This window comes from Lynx rufus, unplaced genomic scaffold, assembly GCF_022079265.1.
Source record: "Lynx rufus isolate CCGP_SWC_20201006 ecotype Redwood Valley unplaced genomic scaffold, mLynRuf1.p SCAF_9, whole genome shotgun sequence".
Lineage (NCBI taxonomy): Eukaryota > Metazoa > Chordata > Mammalia > Carnivora > Felidae > Lynx > Lynx rufus.
The window spans coordinates 73,644,285-73,658,998 of record NW_025814897.1 but is presented as its reverse complement, the minus strand read 5'-3'; the positions used below and the strand labels follow the sequence as shown (position 1 = coordinate 73,658,998).

At 51.2% G+C, this 14,714-nt stretch overlaps 1 protein-coding gene across 5 annotated transcripts in view; it reads left to right on the top strand.

Annotated features, from left to right (window-relative positions):
• ABCC8 (ATP binding cassette subfamily C member 8) overlaps positions 1–14,714 on the top strand; it is a 77,748-nt gene that overhangs the window by 29,637 nt on the left and 33,397 nt on the right. For 4 of the 5 annotated variants that reach the window (XM_047071321.1, XM_047071320.1, XM_047071319.1 and 1 more), the window contains exons 9-14: positions 950–1,084; positions 1,439–1,601; positions 11,301–11,341; positions 12,481–12,626; positions 14,323–14,428; positions 14,589–14,705. In XM_047071321.1, coding sequence (XP_046927277.1) covers positions 950–1,084; positions 1,439–1,601; positions 11,301–11,341; positions 12,481–12,626; positions 14,323–14,428; positions 14,589–14,705 — 708 coding nt within the window. Of the gene's footprint in view, positions 1–949; positions 1,085–1,438; positions 1,602–11,300; positions 11,342–12,480; positions 12,627–14,322; positions 14,429–14,519; positions 14,706–14,714 lie in introns of all 5 variants that reach the window. The other variant, XM_047071317.1, reaches the window with a different exon arrangement.

The window sequence follows — 14,714 nt, the reverse complement described above, 5'->3', positions numbered from 1 at the left end:
AGTGCCAATTTGGTGTAGAGTGCAAGGCCAACCCAGGCAGACTTTTTTTTTTTTTCCAATTAAGGAAGACAGCACATCTGTTCCTCTAGAATAATCCCTGAATTTAGAGCTGTCTGCCTTTGAAGGCAACCTGAGAAATTGTCAGCTTGATGCTTCAGGGGCTGGCAAGAGTAATTTACACTTCTCATAAATATTCAGAAGTAGGCAGTCATTTGCATAAAGCCAGAATAATTCTCTTTTCAGAGAATACTTGCCAGATTCACTAAAACATTGAAGATACCAGCCTTCATGTACATATGTGTATATGTATTATAGATTATAAAATGTATATGCCTCTAAGAATTATAAAAACTTGTATTTTCATCCAAAAACCACTCTACACGATGTCATAAATTTAAGAGATCATTTTCATTTTCTTATATATGTAATAATTGGTGTAATAGAAGACAGTTCTTTTTTATTTTAAAAAAGATGCCAGGAGCCTGAGAATGAAAACTGAACTCTCAGACCCTGGACCGGTTTTGTCTGGCATGGATACGGCAGTGCTCCTTTGCTCATGTGTCACTTTTTCCCCAGTGTGAGGGAACCGTCAGCCTTGCCAGCCAGCCAACAGAATAAAAGGTGCTGTTACACTCATTGTGCAACCTCAGCTCTGAGACTTCCATCTGGAAGGTAGATTTGGAGAGAGTTAATGGTTCAGCAGGCTTACAGATAAATGCAGTTTGTTATCAGCCCAGAAAGCCACTGCTTGCATGAGAGCCCATCATGTTAATACCTCTTTCTGAAATTGCTTTGTCACACCTCCTCCTCTGGCCCCTGGGGACAACTCGGAAACCTGGGCACCAAGGCATGTCCCTCTCTAGGGGCCTGGGGAAAGGGGTTGCCAACACCGCTTCCCCCAGGGCGACTACCAGGTCAAAGGAAACTCACCCCCATGACCCTCCCTCAGATCGTCGTGGGTGTGATTCTCCTCTACTACATCCTTGGAGTCAGTGCCTTAATTGGGGCAGCTGTCATCATCCTACTGGCCCCCGTCCAGTACTTTGTGGCCACCAAGCTCTCCCAGGCCCAGCGGAGCACACTGGTGAGTGAGCGTCCCCAGGGTGCTTGCGCCCCTTTTCCCCATCCTTCCCCCATGCGGCTGCTTGCTCCCTTTCCCTGTACATCAGCGAGGCTCCTCACTCTTCCCCCAGATGCCACCAAACAGCCATACACACATATATCCACACTATCGTTGACCTTAAGCAGGTTACTTGATTGTCCAGGCCTCCGTTTCTTTGTCTGTGGGAGGGGATGAGTGGAGAAAGCAAGGGAGCATCCCCATGGGCTCGGGAGCTGGGCATTGCCTGTGAAGTGATGAGGGCATTGACTTGGCTCCTTCCTCTTGGCTGGGCCAGGGGCAAAGGAAACCCCTCTCTGACTTGGTGACCCCTGGCAGGAGTATTCCAACGAGAGGCTGAAGCAGACCAACGAGATGCTCCGTGGCATCAAGCTGCTCAAGCTGTACGCCTGGGAGAACATCTTCTGCACGCGTGTGGAGATGACCCGCAGGAAGGAGATGACCAGCCTCAGAGCCTTCGCCGTCTACACCTCCATTTCCAGTGAGTCTACCCCACCAGCCAGCCCTGTGTGCTGGGTGTCCAGGCTTGAGGGAGGGAGCAGAGGTGGCCGAAGCTAGAGTCTTTATCATCATCACCCAATCCAGGCGAGCCTCCAGCTTGGAGCAGAGCCCCTGGAAGTCACAGTGTCCTCAGTCATGTGCCCAGCAAATGTATATCGACAGCCTGCTGCAGGCAGGACACTGTCCTGGCCCTCAAGACACAGTGATGACAGAGACAAAGGAGGTCTTTTATGCTCCATTGAGCTGATCTGTTATGGGGAGGCTGCAGTAAATGAATATATAGCAACAGTTTTGGATTCTCCGGAGTGTGAGGACTTCTTTTTTATTTTTTTTATTTTTTTTTTAACATTTATTTATTTTTGAGACAGAGAGAGACAGAGCATGAACGGGGGAGGGTCAGAGAGAGAGAGACACACAGAATCTGAAACAGGCTCCAGGCTCTGAGCAGTCAGCACAGAGCCCGACGCGGGGCTCGAACCCACAGACAGTGAGATCGTGACCTGAGCCGAAGTCGGACGCTTAACCGACTGAGCCACCCAGGCGCCCCTGTGAGGACTTCTTTAAGTAAGTCAGACTGAGCTTCCCTTCCCTGCCCTGGATTCGGCTCCAAGGAAGCTTCTAACTACCTGGGGTATGAGGAGGAGAAAGATACTCACAGATGTAGAGACTGAATCTGTATTAACCAAGTGGTTAGGAAACCCCAAGCCCAGAACAGAGAGAAAGGGGGGAAAAAAGACCAAAACTGGTAAAAGAAAAACAAAAAAAAAAAAAACACAAAAAAAACCAAAAACCTCTTGGGGTCCCAACAGATATATGTATTAAAACCGCTTTCCAGAGAACATGGGGCTCTAGTGGCAAATGCTCCTGTAGAATAATAAGCTAATAATAAAGAAACAAAAATCCACCTGAGAAAAATGTACCAACAGAGTAAGAGTCAGCAAGTACAAAAAAAAAAAAAAAAAAGGAAAATTATTCCCTCAAACCTGGAAATGGTAGAATAGTCTGAAAAAGTTAGTAAATATGTTTAAAATAATTAAAGAGCTAAAGGAAGGTGTAAAACCCACAAGGTAAAACAGATAAGTATCAGGGGGAAAAGAGTCAAAGGGACTTCTAGAAATTAAAAATTTAGTTATCGAAATTAGTTTGGTGGACAGTGGTCCCCAGGTCAGGCCAGGGCTTATGGAGATCAGGTGACCGATGGAGTCCTGGCCCAAGTTGATTTTACAGTTGGTCTAGTGGCTCCGTGGCCCCACCCTGCGGTGGTGGCCCCCACTCAAGTGCATAATTGGGATGGAAGTAGTTAGCAGCTGCTATACCTCACCCTGGTTCCCTGGCCTGTCCAGTTTAAGAGCCTGTATGGTAGGAAGGGCCAAGTAGAAGCCCCCAGAGAGAAAAAACAAAAAACAAAAAGGAAACAAAACAACTCAAGTGTAAAGCTTAAATGAATTAATATAGCTGAAGAGGACATTTGTGAGTTAAAAGATAGATCTGTGGAGGGGCACTTGGCTGGCTCAGTGGGTAGAGCAAGTGACTCTTGATGTCAGGGTTGTGAGTTCAAGCCCCACAGAAAGAAAATGTTATCTGCCATTTGGGAAAACCATTTTACAGATGAGGAATGGAGGCCCAGAGGGGGTGTCCTCCTGAGGTCAATCCTGAGGTTAAAAGCATGGCTCAGACTAGATCCTTTTGAAATCTTGTGCTATTTTTCCACAAAGGGCTGGGCACCGACGTGGGGGTGAAAAAAAACTTAGGACACAGTGGGGCACCATTTCAGGCTATTTTCTCTGAGTAGAAGAGAAACAACCAAGAATGGGCTTTGATGGGAGTGGGAAACAAAGAAGGAAATTAGGCGAGATGGACACTACTGACAACCTCCGCCAGTTGAAGTTGGTTCTTTTGGTGTGCCAGGAAGAAACGCAGCTGTGGGGGTCGCCAGTGGTGGGCCAGTAGTGCAAGGTGCACTGGCCACGTCTCCCAGACAGGGTCATGGAAAATAAGATAGCCACTCGGGTCATCTGTGTGTTCCTGGTGTTCATATTGCCTAGAGAGAGGGTCCAGTGGGGCCAGGTGGCCAGCACCCAACCTGAAGGTTCTCGCAGGGCAGGGCTTACACTGAGCACCCCAAGTGTCCCACTCTCCTGTGCCCATCCAGACCATGGTGCCCTGTGGCTTACCACGGTCAACAGTGACAGACCATCCACCATCCGTGGCACCAATCATGGCATCTTTCTGCAGAAAATCCTGCTAGGAACTGCTTTTCTCAGAATGCAGCTATGAACGTGGCAGGCAGCGGTGGCTTCCTGGATTCCTCACCAAGACACGCAGGTTACTGGTCTCTCCTCTTTTACCCTCAGCCCTGAACACAGTGCTCCACAGGATAGGAGAGCACTCTCTGAGCACTCTCAGGCTGAGTGCTCCACAGGATAGGAGAAAATGGGAAGGAACATCTCAAGAGGTCAGAGAAACCAGCCCCTGCAGCCCAGGCCCTCTTCACCCTCCTCTCTGCCACCCTCCTGCTCTGCCTGCCCCTGGGCCTGGTTGTGGTAAAAGTAACACCACACTGTGTATAACCAATTAGACACCTGGCTCCCAGACATCTCATCAATGGGAACAGCTGCTGAGGTGGAGGAGGATTTCCGGCCACAGCCAGGTGACTTCTTCTCCCAGCAGCAGCACAGCAGGGCGGGGTAGGGCAGGCTCCCTATTGCTGCGATGCAAGCTAGGGAAGGGAGGCAGTAAGAAAACGGCACTAGGCCCCCAAGATTCCTGGCAGCAAACTAGGGGCAGCCTCAGGTCATATAGTTGAGGGCAGCTCCCAACTACTTTGCTCCTAGGAGATGTATGCTCGATTCCTGCATTCCACACTGTAACCTGGGATGTATTGCATATCAACAACATTTTATGATGCCTAAGTTCCCAGGCTAGCCTGCCAAAACCTGTCTAGTAGGTGTTCTTTGTCCCATGGGGCCCTCAGAAGCCAGGCCATGGCTTCGTGAAGGTCATGGGGCCAGGAGGACGTGGGGGAAAGGAGATGCCATGTTGTCAGGGGCTGAGATGACTATCTTAGGAGTGAGGGACTCTGGAGCCAAGCAGGGGTTCTGTTCAGGGTCCCTCACCTGTCCGGGAATCAGTGACCTAGAGGGATAAACAGAGCATCCCAGGCTGGTCCCTGGAAGAGGACAGTGGGAGGGAAAGGGAAGAGCCCTCCGGGAGAGCGTTGAAAGCTAAGTGCTATTTACTTGGTATTTGCCCTTCCTGGGATGGGTTTGTTAGCAGCAGGGAGGGCGGGGTGGGGGAGGGGGTGGGGGGACAGGGTGGGAAGGGCACCTCCTGGCTGTGGGTATATGCTTTCAGTGTGTTTTCATTTACCTCCTCCCGGACTTCCTGCCTTCTGCTCCCTGTCACCAGGGATCAGGACACAGGTCATTAGACTTGAGGTAATGGGGCATCTTTCATTCTCGTCCCTGGCGCCAGCCATGGGGTCCTGGCGCCAAAGAGGAACCCAAGAGGCATGTTTTCTGATGGTGTCCATCTCGGTGCTGCCTGCTGGGCTTTCAGTCTGGTCATCGAATGCCAGGCAGTCAGAGTAGCTCTGGTGCTCTATCCGATGCTCCTGCCATCAGAGCCCCGAGCTGGTGCGGAGCAGGGCAGTGCAGGGAATGAAAAGGAAATGGCTACAGTTTCCCTACCATCAAAATCCAGAATTGAAGGAAAAGAGATGTAAGTCACTCGGCCGGGGTTGAGTGAGCCCAGCCCCGTGCTAAGCACTGGGAGGGATGGGAGAGACAGTTAAGTTGTGCTCCTCATTTTCCAGGAGTTTTTACTCTGCTGAGATGTCAGCGCTGACGTACATGAAACAGTGGCAGGGAGCACTGAACCGTATGGACCTGCTCTGTGCTGGCTGCCTAGCGAGCCTACGTGCACTTAATCCTCACAACAGCTTTGTGAGGTGTGTGGTTCCACAGTCCCATTTTCTTTTTCTTTTTTTTTTTAATTTTTTTTAATGTTTATTTATATTTGAGACAGAGAGAGACAGAGCATGAACAGGGGAGGGGCAGAGAGAGAGGGAGACACAGAATCGGAAACAGGCTCCAGGCTCTGAGCTGTCAGCACAGAGCCCGACGCGGGGCTCGAACTCACGGACCGTGAGATCATGACCTGAGCCGAAGTCAGACACTTAACCGACCGAGCCACCCAGGCGCCCCACACAGTCCCATTTTCGTGAGGCTCAGGAAGGTGAGAGGACTCTCCAAGGTCCTCAGCCAGGAAATGGCAGAGAACAGAGAAGAAGGAAGCCCGTGGGCTGGGAGTTCACGAGAGCTTCACGCGAGAGGTGGCTTGACCTGCACCTCAGAGGAAGAGCAGGATTTCAGTGAGTAGAAGCTTAAGTGGGGAAAAGCTGGAGGTAAGTGCTTTGGCCACTCCCCTGAGAAGTCAGTTCAATCCTTATTTCCCTGCAGAAGCAGGTGATTCTAGATGTCCAGCCCGGCCATGTATTTGAGGACAAGCTTTGCAAGAGTGACAAAGGGGTTCTAGGCCCTACCAGTCAACCAACAGACATGCCGCCAGTTCATTCTGTCCTTTGTTCAGCACCCATCCCAAGACGTTCTCTCTGTGTCAGACTCTACCGAGGCCTTGCGCATTAAAGAGGAGGCAAGCATGATCCTCTCCCTGCCAGTCCTGAGAGAGACCATGCCATGAACACTGAGGCCAGAGATATGGGTCAGTTCCAAATGGACCACGTTTGTTTTGTTTCTTTCATCACTTATCTGATAAATATTTGGTGAGCTCCTACTATGTGCCAGGACCTGTGCTAGGTATGGGGGTGCAGTGCTGAGAAGAAGTAGTGGTCCCTGCCTGCAGGTTCCTCACAGGCTGATAGGGAGGCCAGACGTGCAACCGTGTTGTGAGAGGAACAGAAAGGGGTATTCTAGATGCCCATAAGAGTTCTACCCAACCTAATCTCTAGGGGTCATGGGTGTCAAGGAAACCTTGTCAGGATGACTACAGGTTAGACAGATGAGAGGAAGAATGTTCCAGGCACAAAGGCCTAGAGGTGAGAAGGATGATGGTGTGTTCAAGACTTGAGCATAATTCGGTGAGGAGAGGGTAAGAAGACCAGATCATGCAGGACCCTGTGTGCTGTGTTCAGACCCCTAGGTTTTCTCCCAAAGCAGGAGAGCCACTGAAAGAGTTTGAGTAAAGGACAGGTATGTTTGCTGCCTCTTTGAGTATTCTGGGGTCAAAGGTCTTCTTTCTTCCCAGCTGGTCTGAACCACAGTCAGGTGGACCCTCCTGGGAGGGATGTAACCGGCCTCAAACCATGCCCTGCAAAACAAAAAACGTATCTCCAAACCCAACTCTGCCACAGACAGGGTTGTGGGGCTGGACAGGATGGTGCTGGTGAACCCCATTCTCTGGCCACCCCGCACCTGCCAGGGCCTGGCGATTCTTGGCAAGTCTTGCTTCTGTCTCTTCCGTGGAGGCCCCGACTCAGAGCAGCCAGTGTTGCAGGACAAGGTGACCTCCGCACCTGGTCCCCCTTCCTCCTCCAGCTTCTGTGAATTTCTTCTTCAGTATCTGCCCCTCCTCCCACTAGCTGGGGCAGCCGATGCATATCCTGGCCTGCTTGGGCAGAGAGGTGGCTGAGGGAGAGCCAGGCAGGTGCATCTATGAAGGGGCAGAATCGGTGTGGCTACGGGGTCTCCTGCCACACTTCCTCCACTGCCAGCAGCTGAGCCACCTTTCCCTCCCCTCTGTAGACTTCAGACTGACTATCCCACTAAATGGGAAATAGCCCTGCGCACCTCAAAATACGCTTCCCCCTCTGGCAGGTGCAACCTGCATTGAGGCCTGGCTGTGAGCCCACAGTTGCTCCCCTGCCCTCCGTGGAGACAAAGATGAAGTTAACCAGAGGCACAAATGGCTGGCTGTGCCTCCGGACACATGGCTTCTGAAATATTTATCAAAGCTGTGGAAATAAAAAGCTCCTGGTATTGCGGTGCAGGCTGGCACCCACAAGGCCAGGCAGCATTCCTTGAGAAAAGCCATGGGGAGCAGCTGATCTGAGCCCTGCTTTGGTTTTGGTTGATTTGTTGTTTGCTTTGTTTGGGGAGGAGGGGGTATGAAAAGTGGCACAGCTATTCACTGCTCTACCCCCAGAACCCAGCACAAACACCTTTTGCGGACAGAGGAGATCCGCAAAAAACAATTTTTGAAGGAATACTTCCTTTTTTACATTTTTATTTATTTTGAGAGACAGAGAGAGTGCGTGCAAGCAGGGGAGGGGCAGAGAGAGAGAGAGAGGGAGAGAGAGAATCCCAAGCAGGCTCTGTGCTCTCAGCACAGACCCCGATGCGGGGCTTGAACTCAGGAACCGTGAGATCACGACCTGAGCCGAAATCAAGGGTTCAACGCTTAACCAACTGAGCCACCGAGGCGCCCCTTTGGAGGAATACTTCTTAAAGGAGAGTTGGAGAGGAGGGTGTTAAAACGACACCTACCCATATGTCTACACCATTACAGAAAGACTTTTACTTTCAAAGGTGGCATGTCAGGCCTGCCTACACGCAGCTAAACTTTTCCATAACAGTGCCACACTCACACATGATTTTCTACTCTTCTACTTTCACTTAGAATTATTTCACAGTACTTCTGGCTCCCTAGTACTCAAGATTCGAGCACCATCATGTTCTTGTCCCCGCACCACCCCGCCCCTGTCTGGATCAAATCAAGATGAGTCAGCCCACCCCATGCCAAAGTTGGAGAGAAATGAACTTTCGGTCATATTTCCCACCCCTCCACCACCTTTAATGTCTTCCAGGGCCTTATGTGGTTCAAGAAGATGGGTGCAGGGCCGCTGGTCTTCAACTTGTGACAGCTGGGACACCCTGCTCCCTTCCCCCTACCCTCACTAGGGTACAGGAGTGTCTGCTGAGCTCAGAGACCTCCCAGCGCCTGCGGCATCCCAGGCTCCTTAGTCTCAGACACTGACATCCCCAGTGCCAGCCATGTCCACCCCAGGGCCCAGGGGGGTGGTCTTCAGAGTGGCCTTGAAAACAAGCAGCTAGTGATTCCCTTCATCCATCTGCCACCCTGTATGGCACCCAGAGCTCCCTGAACAAAGGCTGTCCTTCCAGGAGAGGATGAGGGAAGTGGAAAATTACATTTTCACTGGCTAACATCTCCGTACAACAACAGAACAGGACAGAAATTAATTATGTCATATACATTCTCCATGGTGCTGCATCAGCATTGGAATACTCATTTTCAAATTTATTTATAGCTTGTCTCGTTCCTCAAAGGACTTCAGGCAGCTACAAGAATAAAGACAATAAAATAGGGAAAAAATAAATTTTAAAAATCACGACCAGAGAAAACATGCAGAACAAAATACCCATTATCACACATTTCTGACTGCAAAATATCCCCCCAGAGTCGATGTACCACTTTACTAAAACAGCCACTCCTGTTGGATGTTGCCAGTTTATTTCGTTTTGGGTGGTTTACAGCTGTGGTTGTGGTTTTGTTGTGACAGATAGCGCTGCAGCTAACACCATCTTGCTGAGAGCTTCGTGCTTCTGTTAAGTGATTTTTCAAGATAAATTCCCAGGAGAGAGATTACAGGATCAGAAGGTCTGAACTTCTGCGGGGCTCTAGCTACGAAGCACCAGATTGCTTTCTAAGCACAGTTGGGCCAATTTGCAACCTAACTTCGAGCCTATTCTAGAGCTGGGAGTTGAGCCCCAGAGGTGTGGGAGGGGGCCCAGGGGTGGTGCACAGGTGCCTTTTCTAGCTTGAACCCCTCCTGTCTGGTAATTGATGGAGATGGGAAAGAGAGAAACTGAAGGAGGCTCCTGCCCTAAAGGAGCTTTCTGGAATAACTGGTCCTGGAGGGGATGGACGTGGCTACTCCAATGTTCAGAGCTATATGGTTGGTGATGGTCAAGGGCCCAGGCCTACTGGTGTCCTCCTCCCCCTCCCTCTTCACAGCCCACGATGGCTGTGCTGTGTCCTACATCCCTGATCTGGGTCCCTTATACTGTAGGAAAACTGTGTTTAAAGTGCCCCCCTGCCAGAGACACAGAGAGAGCTGTAGCACTGTGCAGGGTACCTGGAGACCATGGCGCCTTCTTCAGGAAGGGTGGCTAAAGGTCAGGTATGATATTGGTATTGGTAAAAAGCCTTGTGACCAGAGAGACTAGCAGTAGCCCCAAGACCAGCTGTGTCTCCTCCATGAGATTGGGAGCTCTCCAATGCCTGGGGCCGTTTCCCTCATCAGATTAGGAATTCCCCCAAAATGGGCCCAATGTCTTTCCTGTCTGCCGGGGAACTCCCCGGGGCATGCTCCCTCTCTCCCCATCTTAATAGGGGTTTCCTGAGAGCATAGCTCTGCCCCCTTCCTCAGACAAGGACGCCCCTGTGGGCAGAGGCCATATTCTCCCACCCACTTGGGGTTCCACATCTCCAGCATACACTGTGTATGTACTAGCTGGTACATACAGGATTCTTGGAATAAGTGGATAGTCTGCTTCTTGGAAGGGTGTTGACCATTTGTAATTCTTCAGTGTCTCCAGAACCTTTGCCATTCATTAGATAGGGGCCATGTGCACAGCAGGCTGATCTGGCTCCTGGCTCCTTCTGCTTTAATTTGGCTAATTATACAACCAGACTCTTTTCTGGGCTGGTCTGGAAGAGGCTCCTGGAAGGAAGGAGGAGGAGATGGGAAGGTGGCAGCTAAGATAGTCATCTCTTATTCCAGGAAAGCTGCTCTCTGGAAGTTTAGGCCCAGGGTTAGGGCTCTCTCCAGCATCTCACCCCTTGGGCTAGAGGAGCATGACCTGTGGAGCAGAGCTAAGCTAGTAGCCTGTGAGGTCTGACATTCAGGCAGCATCCAGGTTCACAGAGCTGTTCCTTACATTATCCCCTCTTATTTGGAGGAATCCAGAGGGTGTGAACAAGTACACATTTACAAAAATCGGGTAAAGAAACCAAGGAATGGGAAAGGTAAATGACCTGCCCAAGGTCAGGGACTCCACCCTTCTCTGACTTGAAGTCCAGCTCCCTTTGCTCTCTGGGATCCCTATGAAGGGTCCGAGGGCCACACTTTAAACAGAACAAGGAGGGGACCTCTGTTGCAGCAAACCACCTGCCCCACCTAGGCAGGGACTCTAAGCCTTAGGGCCTAGGGAGACCCTCTTTTAAGCTGTCCTTAGTTACTGATACCTCAATGTGAGTGAGTTTGAAATCCTTCCCAAGAGCCATGAGAGATGAGGAATCCTCTAAGCCTCAGAGAGAACCTGGCTTGGGGGGATACAGGGACCAAAGGCAGAGCAAGGGGTAGCCACCAACTGCGCCAAGGGCAGCCAATGCTCCAATCTCTTCTCTCACCACTTCTCACGGGACTTCCTTCCCGCTGACCACCTGGAGCAGAATAAAAGCATGTAAGCTTTTGTCTAAAGGCTCAGGTCTCAGACACATGGGGCAAGAGTCTTAAGGGAAGCAGGGTAAGGAGCTGGAGGGACCGCAAGGCTAGAGTTCTGCCCCTACTCTGCCCAGCTCCACCCTGGTGGCTGGAGAAGGGACCCCATGGGCTGCACTGCTTCCGGACCACCGCGGGCAGCTTCATTTTTAGCTCTCTCATCCCTCCCACTAAACTTCCCTTGTGCTTCCTCCACAGTTTTCATGAACACGGCCATCCCCATTGCAGCTGTCCTCATTGTAAGTGGATCCCTTCTCCAGCTCCGGATGCGGTGGGTGGCAGAGAGTGTTTGCAGTGAGAGGCGGCCCAGGGTTTGGCCTCTCTGCACAAGGCCTTCAGATGATGCACTCAGCGGTGGGGCTGGAAATAGGGCAATAGATTGAAAGCCTGTAATGCCCAGCAGTGCCTCCCCGACCCCAGGCAGACCGGGGCCTCTGCCTCTGGGCCCAGAAGACCTGCGGCTTCATCTTTAAAGAAATCTCACTTTCTTTTAAAAAGAGCTATCAAACTTTTTAATTATAAAAGTAAAGACGTGTTTATTGCAGACATGTTGGGAAATTAAATCACCCACAGTCCCACTGGCAACATCTTTAACGTGTTTCTTTCCAGTCTCTTTTTTAAGGCACATAATGTGGCATTTTTACAAAAATAGGATTGTGTCGCACATGCAGTTTTGTAACCTGCTTTTTAAAGTTTAAGAACACGAATAATTCTCCACATCATTAAATGTTGCAGTGGAGGTTTCCTAAAGCGATTTTGACCAAAGCTGTGTGTGAGCCCCGCAGTGGGGGCCCAAAGTAGACCCCTCCAGAAAGGCCGAGCCCCCACTACCGCCCAGGGCTCCCATCCCTGGAGTCTGTGGCGGCCACAGTTCTTTAAAAAGATGCATTTTTTTCCCCTGGGGGCCGGTGTCCCTGAGCTGTGGCAAATTTACAGCCGTCAGACACACTTGGGAATTCACTTTTGACATGATTTATTGGGCTGGTTCTGGCCTGGCTCCTTGGGGAAGCCTGGGTCACAGAGGCTGCTGAGCCAGCCAGGTAGCCGAGGGCAGAGAGGAGGTGGTTTGGGAATATCATGCCCACATTTTCCCTGACTGAGGACTGCTGTCTGAGGGGGCAGAGCTGACCTAAGCTGAGGGCTTCCCTCTGGTCATTCCTGGCAAGGAGGGGGCAGGACAGGGTGCAGCAGCCCAGCCCTCCAGCGTGAAGTCCTGAGCTTGCTGGAGACGTTTCCAGGAGGTGATTGAAGATGATGAAGGTGTCTCTAACAGAAAGCTCTCCTTGGGTCCCCTGTTCCAGCCCAGGGGCCGAGTGCTGCCAGTATGGGAGAGGGCCATGCTCTGAGTCACATACCTCTCTTGTCCTTCTATCCACAGACCTTCGTGGGCCACGTCAGCTTCTTCAAAGAGGCCGACTTCTCGCCCTCGGTGGCCTTCGCCTCCCTCTCGCTATTCCACATCCTGGTCACACCACTGTTCCTGCTGTCCAGCGTGGTCCGGTCGACAGTCAAAGCTCTAGTCAGGTGAGAAGAGGGTCCAGCAAGGACACTGGATAGGCAGCTCGTATGGTGGCCCCAGGGCTTGCTCCAGTGACCCCTACAACTACAGCTGTTTGGTCCAAAGTCATGCTTCCCCGTTGATCTGGGCCTCGCTGAAGGCGGTCATAGTTGGCCTGAGGGACATAGCCGTGTGTGGCTCCCCTCCATGCCATCCCTGAGAAGGGATTACCTAACTGGCTTACATACCTCCAAGGAGAGGAAACTCAATGGCACCTGCAAGACAACTCTATAAAAAAAGAAAAAAATTCAATGTTGAGCCAAAATTGGCATCTTCTCATAAATTCTGCCCATTGGTACTAGTTCCACCCTCCAGAGCCACCCAGAATGAGCACTGTTCCTCCAGCTCCTCGGATTTCAGAAGGTATCCACTGAATCTTTGTCTTCCTCAGGCTGAACATCCCCTCTTCTTTCCACGGGTCCCAGAGCCTTCCCGACCCTGGTCAGTAAAGCAGCTTTCCCTAAGTGCCTGCATGTCCTGTCCCGCCCTTAGCCTGCAACTCTGGGAGGCCCCTACGTCTGAGCTCTAGAGCCCTGTGGCCACTCTCCCAGAGACATCACCCTCTTGGAAATGAAAACCCGAGGGTAGAGCGTTGAGGTTTTGGCTGGGGAGTTCCATACCTGGAGTGAAGATCTCCTTGGACCACTGAAATAGCTCCTTGAAAGCTAGGTCTTGGCATGCCTCTGGGGAGAGCCAGCTATGTCCTTTCCCATCACCAATGGGACCAGACAGTACCCAAGCCCCTTCAACCTTGAGAAAAGTGGCACCCTGGTCTCATGAGACCCTAGCATGTCCTAGACAAGCTGGCAAGGGGAAATCGCTGTTGGAACAAAGTTGCTGATGGAAGGAACAACTCACACAAGGAAGCTCTGGCCAGGGTTCAAGGATGGAAGGGGGCATAACTCAGCAGAATTGTGGTCAAAGGAGTATATAACCAGGGAGTAGTTAAACCAGGGCTGGAAGAAGATTAGCTCCTATTTCCAGGCTTGGCTGTGCTGATTCAGTTTAATTGGCCATGGCATTGTGACTTCTAATGATCACCTTTCTACCCCCACCCCCACCCCAGCCAAGCTCTGTGATTCTGTATAGAAACCACAGGTCCAAGGATGCTGCAGCTGTTGGAATTCCCTTGTGCTGACCCAGAAGCATTTCCATATGCAGACACTCCTAATACCACTGTCACCAGGGTAGCTGAGGCCTTCTCCTCCTTGAATTGGGATTAATAACACCTTCCCCAGCAGGATTTAATTATATGCTTATAAAGCATTAAACACAGTGTCTGGCATATAGTATGTGCTCAATAAATACTAGCTATTATTAATAACCAATCCCAACCCTAACTCAACTGAACACTGACCAACCTTAACTCTAACAGTAATGGATAAAGTCTTACACCAATGAACCAGCTTTAACATTTAACTACCCCTAAAACTAACCAATCTTACCCTAACCCAGACCCTAATCCAGTCTAGCTGACTGATAACATCAGCTGCCCACCATGGATGCCCACTGATCTGTCTCCCTCCAGTGTCAGCTTTGTGGGGACAATACCGCAGGACCCAGAACCTTCTCAGAGCCACTCTCTCAGGCTGCACCCTCCTCCCTCTCCCCTTCCCTCTGCCCTTGGCAAGGGTGAGAGGTGTCTCTATGCTTCCTTTGCAGCGTGCAAAAGCTGAGCGAGTTCCTGTCCAGTGCAGAGATCCGCGAGGAGCAGTGTGCTCCCAGGGAGCCTGCGCCCCAGGGCCAAACCAACAAGTACCAGGCAGTGGTGAGTGCCCGGCTTCCCCTTGCCACCAGTGTTTTTCTCTAGTGCCTATAGCCTGTGCCCTGCTGTGTCCTGCCTCAGCTTCTCGTCATAGGAGGGGGGACTCCCTTCCCTGCACAGCTTCCAGCCCTGTGGGCCCTCACCTCCCCCTGACCATTCCCAGCCCCTTAAGGTTGTGAACCGCAAGCATCCAGCCCGGGAGGACTGTCGGGGCTTCACGGCCCCACTGCAGAGGCTGGTTCCGAGTGCAGATGGGGATGCTGACAACTACTGCGTCCAGGTGAGTCCT